Source organism: Camelina sativa, chromosome 19, assembly GCF_030686135.1.
Source record: "Camelina sativa cultivar CO46 ecotype springtype chromosome 19, ASM3068613v1".
Lineage (NCBI taxonomy): Eukaryota > Viridiplantae > Streptophyta > Magnoliopsida > Brassicales > Brassicaceae > Camelina > Camelina sativa.
The window spans coordinates 13,413,962-13,430,606 of NC_141898.1; the positions used below are offsets into that span (position 1 = coordinate 13,413,962).

The 16,645-nt window shown below is 34.3% G+C and overlaps 2 protein-coding genes across 4 annotated transcripts; both read left to right on the top strand.

Moving 5' to 3' along the window:
• The first annotated feature begins 3,956 nt into the window (after nt 1–3,956).
• On the top strand, nt 3,957–10,968 carry LOC104766321 (uncharacterized). 2 transcript variants are annotated; one of them, XM_087502547.1, is made up of 19 exons: nt 3,957–4,457; nt 4,566–4,667; nt 4,810–4,920; nt 5,030–5,086; nt 5,216–5,292; nt 5,381–5,480; nt 5,652–5,725; nt 5,813–5,913; nt 5,995–6,098; nt 6,535–6,588; nt 6,674–6,729; nt 6,821–6,859; nt 7,685–7,826; nt 7,975–8,159; nt 8,277–8,344; nt 8,547–8,619; nt 8,702–8,763; nt 8,885–10,100; nt 10,421–10,968. In XM_087502547.1, exons 2-19 carry the CDS (start codon nt 4,587–4,589, stop codon nt 10,671–10,673), a joined length of 2,853 nt encoding a protein of 950 aa, XP_087358673.1. In that variant the 5' UTR covers nt 3,957–4,457; nt 4,566–4,586; the 3' UTR covers nt 10,674–10,968. The 2 variants fall into 2 exon arrangements, with proteins under 2 accessions (XP_087358673.1, XP_087358674.1); XM_087502548.1 differs by having other exon boundaries at nt 4,002–4,457; nt 7,690–7,826.
• A 179-nt stretch (nt 10,969–11,147) lies between these two features.
• On the top strand, nt 11,148–16,469 carry LOC104766322 (glutathione reductase, cytosolic). Of its 2 annotated transcripts, none has more exons than XM_087502549.1 (17): nt 11,148–11,501; nt 11,712–11,877; nt 12,096–12,160; nt 12,390–12,459; nt 12,698–12,769; nt 13,227–13,430; nt 13,657–13,730; nt 13,823–13,906; nt 14,071–14,158; nt 14,264–14,345; nt 14,570–14,643; nt 14,718–14,825; nt 14,968–15,032; nt 15,299–15,412; nt 15,585–15,684; nt 16,014–16,067; nt 16,160–16,469. In XM_087502549.1, exons 2-17 carry the CDS (start codon nt 11,737–11,739, stop codon nt 16,253–16,255), a joined length of 1,491 nt encoding a protein of 496 aa, XP_087358675.1. In that variant the 5' UTR covers nt 11,148–11,501; nt 11,712–11,736; the 3' UTR covers nt 16,256–16,469. The 2 variants fall into 2 exon arrangements, with proteins under 2 accessions (XP_087358675.1, XP_087358676.1); XM_087502550.1 differs by having other exon boundaries at nt 11,339–11,587.
• Nucleotides 16,470–16,645: the final 176 nt, after the last annotated feature.

Sequence of the window (16,645 nt, forward strand, 5' to 3'; positions counted from 1 at the left end):
CTAAACCATAAACCTCTAAGTCCTAAACCCTAAACCCTAAACCCTAAACCCTAAACCCTAAATCCTAAATCCTTAACTATAAACCTTAACCTTAGTTAAGCCAGTTGTGGCCCAATGGTTGACAAAAAAAAAAAACTTTAACCTTAGATCATAAACATAATCGTAAATTTAATTTCATAGCAATTTTAACAAATGTAGCCAAATATGGAGATCTTTTATTAGAAAACATGAAATTGACCTATCCCAACCTGTAAACTGTGAACCTTAAGTTAGGCCAAATTTTTGACTACTTGCATTACATTCTTTATAAATTTCCAAATTCATTGATGTTGTTCGCGATTATGTGGATGGCTAACATACGAAGATGAATACTTATTTTTGGATGACCAGATAAAAAACAATATGAATACCTAATTAATCAAACAACTTGTGGTTTGGTAAAATAGTCATGGTTAACTATCAAATCGATTTAATTTTTTATGTCCATAAAATCAAGTCCACATGGATGAGTTATACACGTCCACTAAAAACTATTTGTGTTTTGGTGAAATAGTCATTGTTAACTATCAAACAATTTTTACCTCATTATATCCCCTAAAAATCTAAGCATGAACCCTTTCATTATATTATATCATATACTAAACCTCAAACCCTAAACCCTAAACCTCTAAACCCTAAACCCCGAACCCTAAACCTTAAACCCTAAACCCTAAACCCTAAACCTAAAATCCTAAACCCTAAAGTCTAAACCCTAAAGCCTAAATCCTAAACTTTAGACCTTAACCTTAGATCATAAACCATAATCATAAATTTAATTTCATAACAATTTTAACAAATGTAGCCAAATCTGAAGATCTTTTACTAGAAAACATGAAATTGACCTACCCCAAACAGTAAACCCTAAACCTTAAATTATGCCAAATTTTTTACTTCTTGCAGTGCATTCTTTATAAATTTCCAAATTCATTGATGTTGTTCACTACTATGTTGATGATTTACATGCATAGATGGATACCTATTTTGGATAATCAGAGAAAAAACATACGAATACCTAATTAACTAAAAAATTTGTGGTTTGATAAAGTAGTCATGGTTAACTATCAAACGATTTTAATCTTTCATGTCTATAAAATCATGTCCACATACACGTCCACTAAAACTACTTTTATTTTGGTGAAGTAGTCATTGTTAACTATCAAACAATTTTAACCTCATCATATCCCTTAAAAACCTCATCATATATAAAAACGCATAAATTATATATATGTGAAGTTGTAAAGTAATTTACAGAAAATGTGTACTGTAGATCCCACATCGACTAAATATTTTGGAATATGGTTCATAATCACTATAAATATATGACTAATTATGTTTTGAGTACTAATATATGACTAATATAGTACAATCACTATAAATATCAGGTATCCAAATTTAACAGTTTAATTTGGTTCTATATTTGAGCATATTTAAACTTTTAAAAATTAAACATATTATAAGATATTTACTTTATTAAAAAACGTTTAAGAGATTATAAATATTTAAATTTTTATAGAATGTTTAAATTATTATAAATATTTAAACTCCGTCGAAAGTTTAAAATATTATAATATATTTAAGTCTATAAAATATTTAAGTAATATTAATATTTTTACTCTTAACAATTTTAAAATATAAAAAAAGTTTGAGTTAAACCCGTTAAAACAGGTATTTTTATCAAACTATAAATTAAATTGGTTTTTTACAATTTTGCTGATATTTGATATATTAAATATTAACTTATAAATGATAACCTAAATATACTCAATCTCACTATAAATACAATGGTTTCCTAACTATTGAAATATCTCACACTAAAATTTAACAAGCAACTTATCCTCTTTTGACGACAAACCAAAATAAAGAAAAACTCATCCTCTTACAAAACTACTATCCGATATTGCGGTGTGTCTATCCTCTTACAAAATTACTATCCGATATTGCGGAGTGTCTATTCTCTTACAAAACTACTATCCAATATTGCGGTATATTTGTTTCCGTGAAAAGCTACATTCGACAAACTACTTAGTCTATTAAGATTTCCAATTTACTGTATAACCCCAAATATACAAATAAACACTATATAAACAAAGAAAATAAATCAAAATAAAAACTACATTACAAAAATACAAATTACAAAAAAAAAGTAACTAACAAAATATTTAATTCCGTGATGTAGCACGGGGTATCACCTAGTTCAATATTATAAACCAGAAAAGTGATATCCAAATCCAACCTTATTAATTAAATAGATGTGGTCGGTGTAAGATTCCCAATTAATAATAATGTTAGTAATTAGTATTTAAATGTGGTTCTGAATTCTGATTAAATATTTTTTTCAAAAGGATCAAAAACAACAGATTTGACGAAAATAAAAAGACTGAAACGCAAAAAAAAAAAATGTAAGGCAACAAATATTTTAATCTTTTTGTCTTTTATTAGTTATTAAATTAATTAAAATGCAATAATATTTTTATAATATGTCAGGGTTAAACTTCTTACAACATTGCTTAAATAAGTATATAGAGATATATCTCCATTTTTAAAAAATTCAAATTACAATATATGCAGAAGAAAAAAACATTTTTATTTACTTTATGTATTATATGATGATTAATAACAATTAAAAATTAAATTCAAACAAAGATGATAGGAGAATAAAATTTTTAAATTTTAGAATAATTTTTCTATAAATCTATATTAATTATAAAACATTAAATATATAAATATTTAAAATTGTGTTTGGTTATAATGATAGTATAGAAAGTCAACTAAAGTTTTTTTGGATATGAATAATTCATTCAATGCTAATAGTTTTCCAAACATATTTAATTGTTAAAACACTTTAAAAGATACTAGTATAGATAATTAATCAAAAATTCAATATTATAAACCAGAAAAGTGATATCCAAATCCAACCCTATTAATTAAACAGATGTGGTCGGTATAAGATTCCCAATTAATAATAATGTTAGTAATTAGTACTAGGTTTTATCCCGTGGTACACCACAGATCTATTATTTTGTTGATATATATACTGTTAACGGTTGTAGGTAAAGTTTTGTAGAATATACAAGTTGAGAATATACATTTTACGATTTGTTAGTTATGATTTAGAATGAATGATCTGGTATATTCTTATTATGATTCTCAATTGATATTATTGAATAAGTAGTGTACATTTAAAGCTAATAAGATCTTACCAAATATGTAATCGTTTATTAAACACAAATTAGATATTTCCTAAGATGTATTCATCTCGAATTAGTTGTTATATTATAGGGATGTGATTAAGAGGATGTGATTACATAATTTGGGTTATCAATTCTTTTTGTCAAACTCGGCCCTAAAAATTCGGTATATAAATTAGATCTTTCCTAAGATACAATGGGCATTAATTGGATGTAAATAAGTATGCTATGGATTAAAAACCGGCCCAAAATATTCGACAATATTAAGGAGTATCCGGATAATTTAATCGGATATAATTTTAGTTAAAAACCCGATCCAAAGTTGGCAAAAAGTGATGGCACCCTATTGTACTCCAAAAATGTATTCCGAACTCTATATGTGGATATACTTGTTTGGTTACAAATATCCTAAGACAATTTTTAATATATATCCGTTTCTAAAAATTCAAGTCACATTATATGCTAAAAAATCTAAAATTTTATTAACTTTATGTATTAAATAGTAATTAAAATAATTAAAAATAAGATTAAATAAAAATGAAAGGAAAATTATATTTTAATCTAACATATTGATTTAAATTAGATAGATATATTTTAAGAAATTAATATTATCAAATAAGTAAATGATTGTGTTTGGTTGTAAAGATTGTAGAAAATTTAGTTGAGACTTGTTTGGATATAAAGATAAGAGAGAATGATATCAAAATGTATTTAAAAATAAGAGAGAATGATCTCAAAATGTATTTAAAAAATGGTAAGATAGATTAAAAACGTGGTTCTGATTAGATATTTTTCTGAAAAAAGGATAAAAAACAACACAGATTTTACTAAAATGAAAAGAACGTAACGCACCAAAAGTTTTGATCTTTTCGTCTTCGTCAATAATACGCACGCAAATCAAAAGAGGCACTTGCCAGTTGCCACCGTATGAGAAAAGAGAAGCTTGGTCCATCCTCCGCTCGCCACGCCGTCTCCACGTCACCACATAGATTCCTTCTCAATCTCACCAATTTCCAAAGATTCGAATCCAATTCTTCTCCTCCTCCTTCTTCTGAGAAAAATCTCATCAGAGGAATCGGATTTCATTTTTGTTTTTTGACAGATCGAATTTTTTCGAGATTCGCCCGTTGATCTGAAAGTTTCCAGATTTGATGCGACTTCAAACGGCGTCTTCTGCAAATGCTTTCCTGAGAAAGAAAGAACTTTTGTTCTTTTTGATGTAAATAGAAGGTTGAAAAGAAAAGAAAAAATCGATTTTTTTTTTTTTTTGAAGTAAAGAAGCATAAGCAAGTTCGTGTTGATTCTTATTGTTTATCCAATTTCCTTTGATTATATCAGTGTGGAAATTTTTGAGAAGATATGGTGGGGGCAACTTTGTTTCACCGTAGGAAGCATTCATGGCCGGCTGAGGAGTTCATCAGCAAAAGTACCTTGCAATTAGTGAGTCTATTTCATTTTTTTTTTTCCATGCTAGTTTTTAGATTTAGATGCTGAGAAAGATTCATTAGGATTTGGAGAATTGAACTTGGAATTGGACTTATGCTATTTTTTTTGGTTTTGGTATCCGCTCGTGTTTTTGTAGCTTGATCTTGATAGTGCTGCTCCGCCACCACACGCATGGAGGAGGAGGTTAAACTGTCATGCCAATATCTTAAAAGAGTTCACTATTACGTTTAGGGAAGCCATTAAAATGGTAACCAAGATGTATCTAGTTATTTTGCCAAATTCTTGATTTTAATTTTTAGTTTGGAGTTTATTAAATGTCGTGGGGTGTTTGTTTACTTCTTTTTTTGGAATTACAGGTACGTTTGGGGATACGATTATGGTCTTATGTCAGGGAAGAGGCCTCTCATGGAAGGGTAAATTCCTGGAACAATTGAATTTCTTGATTTACTTACGATAGTATCTCATTCCTGTAAGGCTGTTAAAATGTTTATGGTGTAAAGTTGTGGTCTTTGTTGTGGAAATTTAACTTCTGATTTCTACAGAAAGCACCTATTGATCCTTTCACTAAAGAGAACTGCAAACCATCTGCATCCCAAGGTGTTCCACTTGGAGGAATGGGGTACATAGCAGATATCCTCTGGAGTTTTCGTTTTATTTGCCATAGTTCCGTAGTTTAGGTTTGACAGATGCTGCTGGTAAAATTGCAGAAGTGGAAGCATATCTAGGGGATTCAGGGGTGAATTTAAGCAGTGGCAAATTACACCTGGAACTTGTGATCCTTCACCTATGATGTCCAATCAGTTCTCAGTAAGTTTTCTTCTGTGGTTACCCATGTTCTGTTCGTCATTCAGCTAGCACGCTTTTGATAATGTTACTACTACAATAAATGTTTTCTTGTTTGTAATGTTTTTAATTTATGTTGTCTATAATTTCTGAAATTGTGTATCTTATTACATTTTCTTGGCCCATTCTTTGCAGATTTTTATTTCTCGAGATGGTGGACACAAAAAGTTTGCCTCAGTTTTGGCTCCAGGCCAGCATGGAAGTTTAGGGTAAAAGTCTGTTTGACAAATATCTTTAATTCAATGATGCTTTTTTTTTCTTAATTCACGTACCTTAGATTGGTTTCATGGTCTCAGGAAATCACGTGATAAAGGTATTTCTTCATGGGGCTGGAATCTGAATGGCCAGCATTCAACTTATCATGCTCTATTTCCTCGGGCTTGGACTATATATGATGGTACGAACCTGCAGAACTTCTTCATTTGAAGCTAGCATATTCCTCTCCGTGTATCACTTGTAATGATTCTTCTATTTGTAGGTGAGCCTGATCCAGAGTTGAAGATCTCATGCCGGCAAATATCGCCCTTCATACCAAATAATTATCGAGATAGTAGTCTTCCAGCAGCAGTTTTTGTATATACAGTAAGTAATCCGTTCATTGAGTGTTTATTCATACGGGGTTGGTACTCAGCTTCTGTGAAAGCATGTGACATAAGAATGGATTTACATTTTTAGCTAGCAAGCTTCTCAACATATAGGTTGTGCACATTCCACATGTAAGGATCTGTAGTGATGCTTTTTCCTTAGATTAGTAGGTAATCAAAGCGCCAATGTACATGAACTTTCCATTGGATTCTTGTTGTAGCAGTAGCTCCCACAGATTTGTGAGATGGCTTATTTGATGGGAGATTCTATCTTTCTTAGGAATGATATTTTACTTATTCTTGTTAAATTTGTCTGATGGCTGAGGCAAGTTAGATAATGAACCTCCACATATCCGTATCAGAAATGTTTGATCATTAATCCTTTTAAAAAAAGAATATGAGGAAAACCTTATAACGTACACTTTTTGTTTTAGTTAGTGAACACTGGAAAGGAAAGGGCAAAAGTCAGCCTCCTTTTCACTTGGGCGGTGAGTTGACATTTGAATCATTTCAAATACATTATATCCAGAAGAGCAGAGGGAACATATGTTTATTACCTTTTATGTTGTGCAGAATTCAATGGGTGGGACTTCACATATGTCAGGGGGTCATGTGAATGAGCCATTCATGTAAGAAGAAATATGTGCCATATTTCCATACGTGATTATGGCTTCAAGTTGATGTTTAATATTTTTTTTTGGGGTTCTTTTTTCTTTTCAGAGGCGAAGATGGGGTCTCCGGTGTCCTCTTACATCACAAGCAAGTCATTTTACCCTAATAACTATATATTACAGTTGGTTTACATATATTCCGTGGTAGATTCAACGCTTTGAAAAGTTTGGTCCTCAGTGCCATTATTTCTTTTTGGTTTAGTGGAGGGTAATTAGGAAATGGCAGCACCGTAAGTTTATTCGTTAAAAGCAGTACCACTGCCTAGAGTTGAAGTATGCAATGATCTGATGAATAAGCAAAATATATAATGGGACTAACTCATCATTAGAAAGTTTTCCAACGAAGGACACCTTATCGGACATAGTAAATGCACAACACAGAGAAAATAGCTAGTTGAGCCAGAGTCTCCCATTCAGTGATTAGCACCAAATTGTTCCCTAGATAGACTTCTCTTAATATGTGAAGGCTCAATGTACTGCCCTTATCTTGTTGCATTATCTGTCTAAGTGTATGCGTGTCTCCTTATCTTTCAACTCTTTTGTAGCGTTATTCATTCTAATGCTGTGTGTCTGCATGAATATATAGTCTAGTCATATTTTCTTATCTGTCTTCTTTTGAATGGGTGCTATGCTTGATATCAATACAAATGATTCTATCTATAGATTCAAAAAGTTTGGAATGCATATTATTCTTACTCTCTCTGCATAGAGAAAGGATCTCCAATTAAATCCTTTTCCTTTAAAAATTCACACTTGTTGTGCTTCTTAAGTGTTTGACACTCTTTACTGGATTATTAATTCACATGATCCCTCGATGAAGTTGATCTCCCAGAATATATTCTTATTGCCGTCAAAGGTTTCTGTTCTTTACTCTAAGCGGGTAGATTTGTTTTGATGTGTGATGGTTATGCAGGACAGGCAAAGGAAATCCTCCGGTTACATTTGCGATTGCTGCTTCTGAGACGCAGAATGTTAATGTAACTGTTTTACCATGCTTTGGATTGTCTGAAGATAGTTCTTTTACAGCGAAAGATATGTGGGATACAATGGAAAAGGTGATTTTCTTTGTATCATCGTTATCATACTATGTGCATGTGGATTTCATTGATCATTGATCTTTGGTCTGAATTGTCAATCGTATAAGACTTTTGGTTTCATATATATTTATATATGAGACTAACATTGAGTTATTCATTCTAAAAGGATGGAAAATTTGATCAAGAAAACTTCAATAGCGGGCCAAGCACACCTTCGTTAGCTGGAGACACTATTTGTGCAGCAGTCTCAGCTTCGGCATGGGTAGAAGCTCATGGCAAGTGCACTGTGTCTTTTGCTCTTTCATGGTCGTCACCGAAAGTGAAATTTTCAAAGGGAAGCACATATGACAGGTAAAGAAAGTGCAACATTAGTAGTCTCTTCCTAAGGTTGACTAGCTTGGCAAGTGCACTGTGTCATTTTCATTTTCTGAGTTCTGTTTTCTGTCTTTATCGGTCTTCGTTTTGCAGGAGATACACTAAATTTTATGGAACCTCTCCAAGAGCAGCACTGGACCTTGTGCATAGTGCACTGACAAGTATGTATCCGTGGTGCTCTGATAGTCTGATGCCTGACTGTCATATGCTTCATTTAAGTTGCCACTGTTCTGTTTGGATGTATACCTGATAATGCTGTTAATTGAATTTGTTCGTTGTTACACACACATACAATTTTCTTTCCATCTTCTGTGGACTGGTGCTGCGTATGCATTATTGACTAGCACTGGTTTTTAAATTCAGATTATAAGAGGTGGGAGGAAGATATTGAGGCATGGCAAAATTCCATTCTCAGAGATGAAAGGCTCCCTGAGTGGTAATCGCTTTGGAACCTAATTGATCTTTGAATACATTGCTGTCTTTCTCTGTTCTCCCCTGAAGTATTTTGCTTTTTGTAGGTACAAGTTCACTCTGTTTAATGAGCTTTACTTTTTGGTTGCTGGTGGTACAGTTTGGATAGGTAAGCGTCTATATGCCTCTTCAAAGGCAATCTTTTGAGTGTAAATTTGTGTCCTTGCTTTTAACAAAATTTTGTTACCTGGAAACTATTGTATCACCTTATCAAAGGTTTTCTGTTGCAGATTCTGCTTCACTCGATTCCAATGGGAATAGTCAGCATCAACAATCGAGTTTAGCAAATTCAGATGGTAAGGCGAATGGACTTGACATTAATGATCAACATAACAACCTTGGTAACGGCAACAGCGTTGGAATAAAAAGCAATGATGAAGTATCAGCTATTCATAACCGGAATGGTTTATTTGTCGACACTCGGCATGTAGATGATGGCGATGATGTTGGCCGGTTTCTGTATTTGGAAGGTGTGGAGTATGTGATGTGGTGTACATATGATGTGCACTTTTATGCATCATATGCGCTCCTTATGCTATTCCCAAAGATAGAATTGAACATCCAGCGAGATTTTGCGAAAGCTGTGTTGTCTGAAGATGGGAGGAAGGTTAAGTTCCTGGCAGAAGGAAATGTGGGAATTCGCAAGGTCAGAGGTGCGGTTCCTCACGATCTGGGGATGCATGATCCGTGGAACGAGATGAATGCCTACAACATACATGACACAAGCAGGTGGAAAGATCTTAACCCAAAGTTTGTGCTTCAGGTGTATAGAGATTTTGCAGCCACAGGGGATTACCAATTTGGAATAGACGTTTGGCCCGCAGTTCGTGCTGCTATGGAGTACATGGAACAGTTTGATAGAGACAATGACGATCTAATAGAGAATGATGGTTTCCCAGACCAGACATATGATACATGGACTGTTCATGGCGTGAGTGCCTACTGCGGTTGCCTATGGCTTGCTGCTCTTCAAGCTGCGGCAGCGATGGCTCTCCAAATCGGTGACAAATTCTTTGCGGAGTTGTGTAAGAATAAATTTTTGAATGCAAAGGCAGCACTGGAAAAGAAACTCTGGAATGGATCATACTTCAATTACGACAGTGGGACAAGCAGCAACAGCAAATCTATACAGACTGATCAGCTGGCAGGTCAATGGTATGCCGCATCTTCAGGTCTGCCTCCATTATTCGAGGAATCCAAAATCAGAAGCACTATGCAAAAGATATTTGATTTTAATGTGATGAAGACCAAAGGAGGCAAAATGGGTGCTGTAAATGGGATGCATCCTGATGGGAAAGTGGATGAGACGTGCATGCAGTCACGTGAGATATGGACAGGTGTTACTTACGCAGCTGCAGCTACTATGATCCTCTCTGGAATGGAAGAACAAGGATTCACCACTGCTGAGGGAATTTTCACAGCTGGCTGGTCAGAAGAAGGTTTTGGGTAAGTATCTCTTTTTAAATCCGATCTATTACATGTTATCTGTATCAGACAGCAAAACACTCACATAGATATACATATCGAAATGACACTTTTAATAAACCGTAAGACATGGTTAAGGTTTCATATATAGTCTCTTAGAAGCTATACACAATTCAAAGTGGATGAGAAGATTAAATGGTGTAGATGTTGATGTGGATGGTATCTATCCATCAAGTTGTAGAGACAGTGAAGACATCCAATGTGTGCGGTGTAAAGGTGTAATTGGTGAGTAATGTTTAAAGCATGAAAATGATGTATTTTTTTCTCTGAACCGAATACAGGTATTGGTTCCAGACACCGGAAGGTTGGACAATGGATGGGCACTACCGGTCATTGATATATATGAGACCGCTCGCTATATGGGGAATGCAATGGGCATTATCGCTGCCAAAGGCAATCCTCGACGCTCCTCAGATAAACATGATGGACAGAGTTCACTTGTCACCTAGAAGCCGAAGATTCTCTCACAACGTCAAAGTTGTAAAACACAAGGCAAAGTGTTTCGGCAATTCAGCGTTAAGCTGTTCCTGCTAAAAATTAAATATGTTTTACTATAACATACAAGTATATTTACATCTCTGATATGATTACTATTGGAGTAAGTTAAAGAAAACAAAAAGAGGAATTAATTAGCTAATGCTGAGTTGTAATATTAATAGAGAGAGAGGTGGGAAAAAAGTTTCCATTAAAAATGTGATGGAAACGTCCCCAAAGTTAAAAAAACATTTGTGGTGAGAAGTTTGTGACTTAAACTTTTGTATTTGTCTTTTAATAAATGTAACCTGAGAAGAAGAAGAACAATTTGTGCTCTTCGTCTTCTGTTTCTTTATTAGCAGCTATCTCTCTCTCTCTCTCTCGCTAAACGCCGTTGGCTTTAAGAAAAGACACGTAAGGAAAGCAACCAGCACCACATTACGTACGCGTCGTATCGTATCGTTTGTTCAATTTAGACCATAGAGTTTTCAAGATTCTTCCTTTAAATAAAAGTCGCTTTCAATAGCTTAGCATATGTTTCGTAGGGAGCACTAAGTTGGTATTTAATACTACTAATAACAAAAAAAAAAAAAAAAAAAAATCCCATGTAAATTCCACGTCATCATAAAAGTATGAACGATTGAAAAATAAAAATCAATCAATGGTTCAAAAATTAAAATTTTTTGACGCAGTATTAATTAAAAACCCATTTCGTCGTGTGATCTGATCACTAACCTTTAAATTAAACAGATCCGATTTTACTTACTTTAACATAACCAACACAATCATTTTGGTTTATTTGGCTCCTCACCGTATCTGTCTGTGTTCTTTCTCCTCTTTGGATCTTTTTTTATTAGTGTTCTCTTCTTACTCCCCCATCGCTTTAAGGTACACTTCTCTCCACTGCGTCTTCTTCTTCTTTGAGATTCATCAAACGATTTCATCATCATCATACACAACCTCCTCTCGATCGGGTTTATTATACTGATTCGAGATTCGCTGTGTTTCTTCTTTTTATTTCCTTTTTTTTTTTTTTTCTCATTTCGTGTTGTTGATTGATCATCGATTTGGTTTTTTTGTGTGTGTGTGTGTGTTCAGTTTGGATTTGTGATTCTGTACAATTATGGCGAGGAAGATGCTTGTTGATGGAGAGGTTGATAAGGCGACGGCTGAGGAAGCAAACTATGATTTCGATTTGTTTGTAATCGGTGCCGGGAGTGGTGGTGTTCGTGCGGCTAGGTTTTCGGCTAATCAAGGCGCTAAGGTGAATTGATTCTCTTTTAGATCCTGAAACATTTAGTCTGTGTATATTTCTTTTTGTATGCCTGTTGTCTCCCCAAAATGGAATTTGTATCTTTGACATCTTTTACTTTGCAGTGTTCCGTTTCGGTTGTTTGATTCTGGTCTCTTTTGTGTTATGTATGTGATGATATCTTCTTTTGTTAATGTGGTGTTGTTGTTCTCTGTATCAAATGTTTGTAGGTGGGTATTTGTGAGCTTCCATTTCACCCTATTAGTTCAGAGGAGATTGGAGGAGTTGGTGGAACGTAAGTTGTTTGCTATCCATATATGCTAGCTCTGCTTTCTTGGTTAATGCATGAACTATATAGTTGCTTATCGTTATATGGAGCTCTTCTGTTACATTGGGGTGAAACTTTTTTTTAAAAGAAACTTGTTTAAATGTTGTGTTAGATAGGGCTTTTCTTATCTTTTCCTCCATCAGCTAGTTCTGGCATCTTTTATACGCAATCTTATATTTTTGTTGGTGTTTTTCAGCTGTGTTATCCGTGGTTGTGTTCCCAAAAAGATTCTGGTATATGGGGCAACTTACGGTGGTGAACTTGAGGTAAGAACCACTGTTTCCTTTTAATTGCCATTTCAGCGTCTTTCTTTTAGCTGTAAGGGAAAAGTTCCTAATTAGTCATTTTCCCTATCATTATTTTTACATTTGTATTGCTGTTCATTATCTTTTTAGGCTATATGTTGTTCTATTAACAGTTTGGTTAGAAGAAAATAAATCCTTAGTCATGTAAAGTGAGAGAAAATTGTATTTGACGATGTGTATTGTGGTTGTCTGCTGGCAGGATGCTAAAAACTACGGGTGGGAAATAAATGAGAATGTTGACTTCACATGGAAGAAGCTTTTGCAAAAGAAGGTATGCAGGAATTACTACAATGCCTTATTGTTTCTAATATTTTATGAACTGTGTAAAATATTTTACACGGGTTTAATGTCATGATACACTTTCACTTAAAAAAATATTAGCATTATCACTTTCTCTGTAAATGCTGGACTGGCTCCCTTTATTCTGTAAGTTGTTAAGGTCATATGATGAAATTTTTTGAAGACAAGTGATTTTTGGGGTTAACTTTTTGGATGGTTTGGTGGTAATATAGCAGTATAGCGTGTTAGATCTCTCACAAAGAGAAACTTTCAAAACTCCTGAAGATACTTATATTATTTTTGGTCAAGTATGAAAGTTAAATGGTGGGAACCGATTATAACATGCTAAATATTTTTTCTATTGTGTTCAGTATACATTAGATATCTTGGTGATGTGAAAACTTTCATCATAAATTATCAATTAACTCTCTTTAATTCCTTATGTGCAGACTGATGAGATCCTAAGACTGAATAATATTTACAAGCGGCTATTGGCAAATGCTGCAGTGAAATTGTATGAAGGTGAAGGCAGAATAGTCGGTCCCAATGATGTGGAGGTGAGACAAATAGATGGCACGAAAATAAGCTATACCGCAAAGCACATATTGATTGCCACTGGCAGTCGGGCACAGAAGCCTAATATTCCTGGACATGTAAGTTCTGTGTTCATGTTTATTTTTTGTGTACAATAGGGTGATTTGCTTGGTATTTATGAAATCATTATACTCGAAGTAAGTTTGGAAAGATTTTAATAGGAATAACAGATACATCTGTATGTTTGCAATATGATTTCTTGTAAAATTAGTCTGCGAGAAAAAAACTATAAAATCTTATGTAGGGAACGTCTACTGATTTATGTACATAAATTGTCTTTTATAGGAGCTGGCTATTACATCAGATGAAGCTTTAAGCTTGGAAGAATTTCCTAAGCGTGTTGTTGTGCTTGGAGGAGGGTAATGTCTTCCTCAATGCTTTCCTTCTGATGTACCAAGCATGGCTGTCGTTTCAATAGTTTAATCCTTTTTTCTATTTATTTGTTAATTAGGTACATTGCTGTGGAGTTTGCATCAATATGGCGTGGAATGGGAGCTACAGTAGATTTATTCTTCAGGAAGGAACTTCCATTAAGGTGCGATTTTACTTTCTGTCAGTCACAAAATACCAACCATCCCTCTTTTGTCACGTGATACAAGTCCTTCCTTATGTTTGGCTCTCGGTCAAATTATGTCAAATTACTGATAGTTCATTCATTTTTCTTGGGCTTTTTTTCTCTCTAAAATTTTACCTTTTCAGGGGTTTTGATGACGAAATGAGGGCACTAGTTGCTAGAAATCTTGAAGGAAGGGGCATTAATCTGCATCCGCAAACAAGTTTGACTCAGGTATCTGAATATGTTCGTTGCTTTTTATGTCTCTACTATAGAGGATATATAGTTCCTTTCACTGTTATGGGATCATCCTTTACTGAACATACAATATCAATTTAGTTGATAAAAACAGATGATGGGATCAAAGTCATATCGTCTCATGGAGAAGAATTTGTGGCAGATGTCGTACTTTTTGCTACTGGTAATTTTTTATTATAATCTGATTCTCAAATTTCTATTTGATTATAATAGAGTAGTTCTATCTCTGTTCTCTTCTACTTTAATACATATTCATCTGCGTGGCTTTTGGGTTTATGGAACAATAGTTTTCTTTTATTCTGCTTTTCCAATCCTTGAATGTTTGTGTTTTGCTTCCTCCCTTTGATCATATTTTTCAAATTTATCTTTTGCTCATATTTGCTACAGGCAGGAATCCTAATACCAAGAGATTAAATTTAGAAGCTGTTGGTGTTGAACTTGATCAGGCTGGAGCTGTGAAGGTTGTAATAAAATTCCTATTGCTGCGGATATTATATTTACTCTTGCAGCTACTAATTCGCTACATTATCCTCAGGTTGATGAGTACTCACGCACTAACATACCAAGCATATGGGCTGTGGGAGATGCCACAAACCGAATTAACCTTACACCTGTAGCGTTAATGGAGGCCAGCTGCTTTGCGGTACGTGCCTCGTATCTTGCACTTATAGTTTACACAAACCATCCGAGAGTTGTTCCACCACCAAATGTTTCAGCTTTTTTTTGTTTGGGAATGTCTAATTATGTAATGCATTTGTTAAGTGGGATTGTTCTGATATTTGCAGAACACTGTTTTTGGTGGGAAGCCTACTAAAGCAGACTACAGCAACGTTGCCTGTGCTGTATTTTGGTAAGCATTTTTCTGATTGGAGGAAATTTTAGTTTTAATTTGTGTCATATTGCAGACACTGGTTGCCTCTTTACTGTAATGAGGGCTTAAATTATATGTACTGTATACCAAAACAATCTCTCGTTCTCTATTACTATCTGAAACTATAAAGAATTGAAAGTACTCCACAAATCGTCTTTTATTTTGGCATATGTTTTCACAGTGGTATCCCAATTCAATCTGAAGTATTTATGAAGGTTTCACTTTTTTTTTCTTCTGTTTACCAGCATACCACCACTAGCTGTGGTGGGTCTCAGCGAAGAAGAAGCAGTGGAACAAGCAACCGGTGATATTCTGGTTTTCACCTCAGGCTTTAATCCCATGAAGAACACCATCTCTGGGTATGCAAGCATCGAAAATTCTGATTTTTGAAAAATCCTTATATCGGCCCACACAGTTCTTGATTTCATTTTGTAGAATCGTTTCCTGATTCTTCAACATGCTTGCACCTGATCACTCTTTTGAGGACTCTATCCCTCTCTTTAATCTAAACACATTTTCTATTTGTGATAGACGGCAGGAAAAGACATTGATGAAACTAATAGTTGATGAGAAGACTGATAAGGTTATTGGAGCATCCATGTGCGGTCCTGATGCAGCTGAAATCATGCAGGCAAGTTTTCCTAAATAATAGCTTCTACTTTCATTTTATTCCTTCAGAGTGTGAGTGGTGCATGAGTATATTCCTACCACCATATAGTGTAAACTTGTAACTTTCAAAAATCGTATATGGGGTAGCTAAAATGATTTAGGTAAATTTAAGACGACGACTCTCTTAAGGTTCTGAAAGCAAGGAAAAATTCTTCCTTCTAACCCATCTACGAGATTCAGGGTAGAAGAGAACATGATTTGAGCTTTTAGAAGTATTGGACCTTACAAAGATAATTTTAAAGTTTGTAATCGATTTGAGTTTGATTACTTGGTGTCTTATGCTCAATGCAGGGGATTGCAATTGCGCTTAAGTGTGGAGCAACTAAAGCACAATTCGACAGCACGGTAAGTAGAGTCTTCCTGGAAAACATTTCTAGAAAAAGAAGTCCAAACATTTCTCTAACTAATAATCAAATTTGCTCTGTGAACAAACACAGGTTGGGATACATCCATCTTCTGCAGAGGAATTTGTGACAATGCGCAGTGTGACCAGACGCATTGCCTACAAAGCCAAACCTAAGACGAATTTATGAACCGCAAAAACCTAAAGAGACGATAGCAGGAAAACTCGGTATACTTAGTTTGATCATAGAGTCAGACAAAAACATGAGTTTCCTCATACTCATGTCCCCAATAAATGATTTGTATTTTTTGTTTGTTTGTTGAGGTTTCTCTTCATACATCTACTTAACTTGAGAAACACACAACTTCTTTTCTTATTGCTAGTGGAACTTAATTATCTCGAAATTTCTTTTAAATTAGTTTCTTAACACTAGTTTAATTTAATAACAGATTACAAAGATATTGCAACTTATTCAAACCACCTCACTACAAACCCAGAAACTCTGAATACCTCAATTGGTTTGGTATGTTTTATCTGAATGAAGGCAACGCCATGTCGGGGATTTCGGGTTCCATGATCA

What these genes read in the sequence shown, in the direction of transcription:
- LOC104766321 (XM_087502547.1), top strand. Translation starts at nt 4,587, where the DNA reads ATGGTGGGGGCAACTTTGTTTCACCGTAGGAAGCATTCATGGCCGGCT. An exon ending in GTTCCACTTGGAGGAATGGG is followed by an intron (nt 5,293 to 5,380) that starts GTACATAGCAGA and finishes GTAAAATTGCAG; the next exon opens with AAGTGGAAGCATATCTAGGG. An exon ending in GCCTCCTTTTCACTTGGGCG is followed by an intron (nt 6,589 to 6,673) that starts GTGAGTTGACAT and finishes TATGTTGTGCAG; the next exon opens with AATTCAATGGGTGGGACTTC.
- LOC104766322 (XM_087502549.1), top strand. Translation starts at nt 11,737, where the DNA reads ATGGCGAGGAAGATGCTTGTTGATGGAGAGGTTGATAAGGCGACGGCT. An exon ending in GTTGTTGTGCTTGGAGGAGG is followed by an intron (nt 13,731 to 13,822) that starts GTAATGTCTTCC and finishes TTTGTTAATTAG; the next exon opens with GTACATTGCTGTGGAGTTTG. An exon ending in GTTGCCTGTGCTGTATTTTG is followed by an intron (nt 15,033 to 15,298) that starts GTAAGCATTTTT and finishes TCTGTTTACCAG; the next exon opens with CATACCACCACTAGCTGTGG.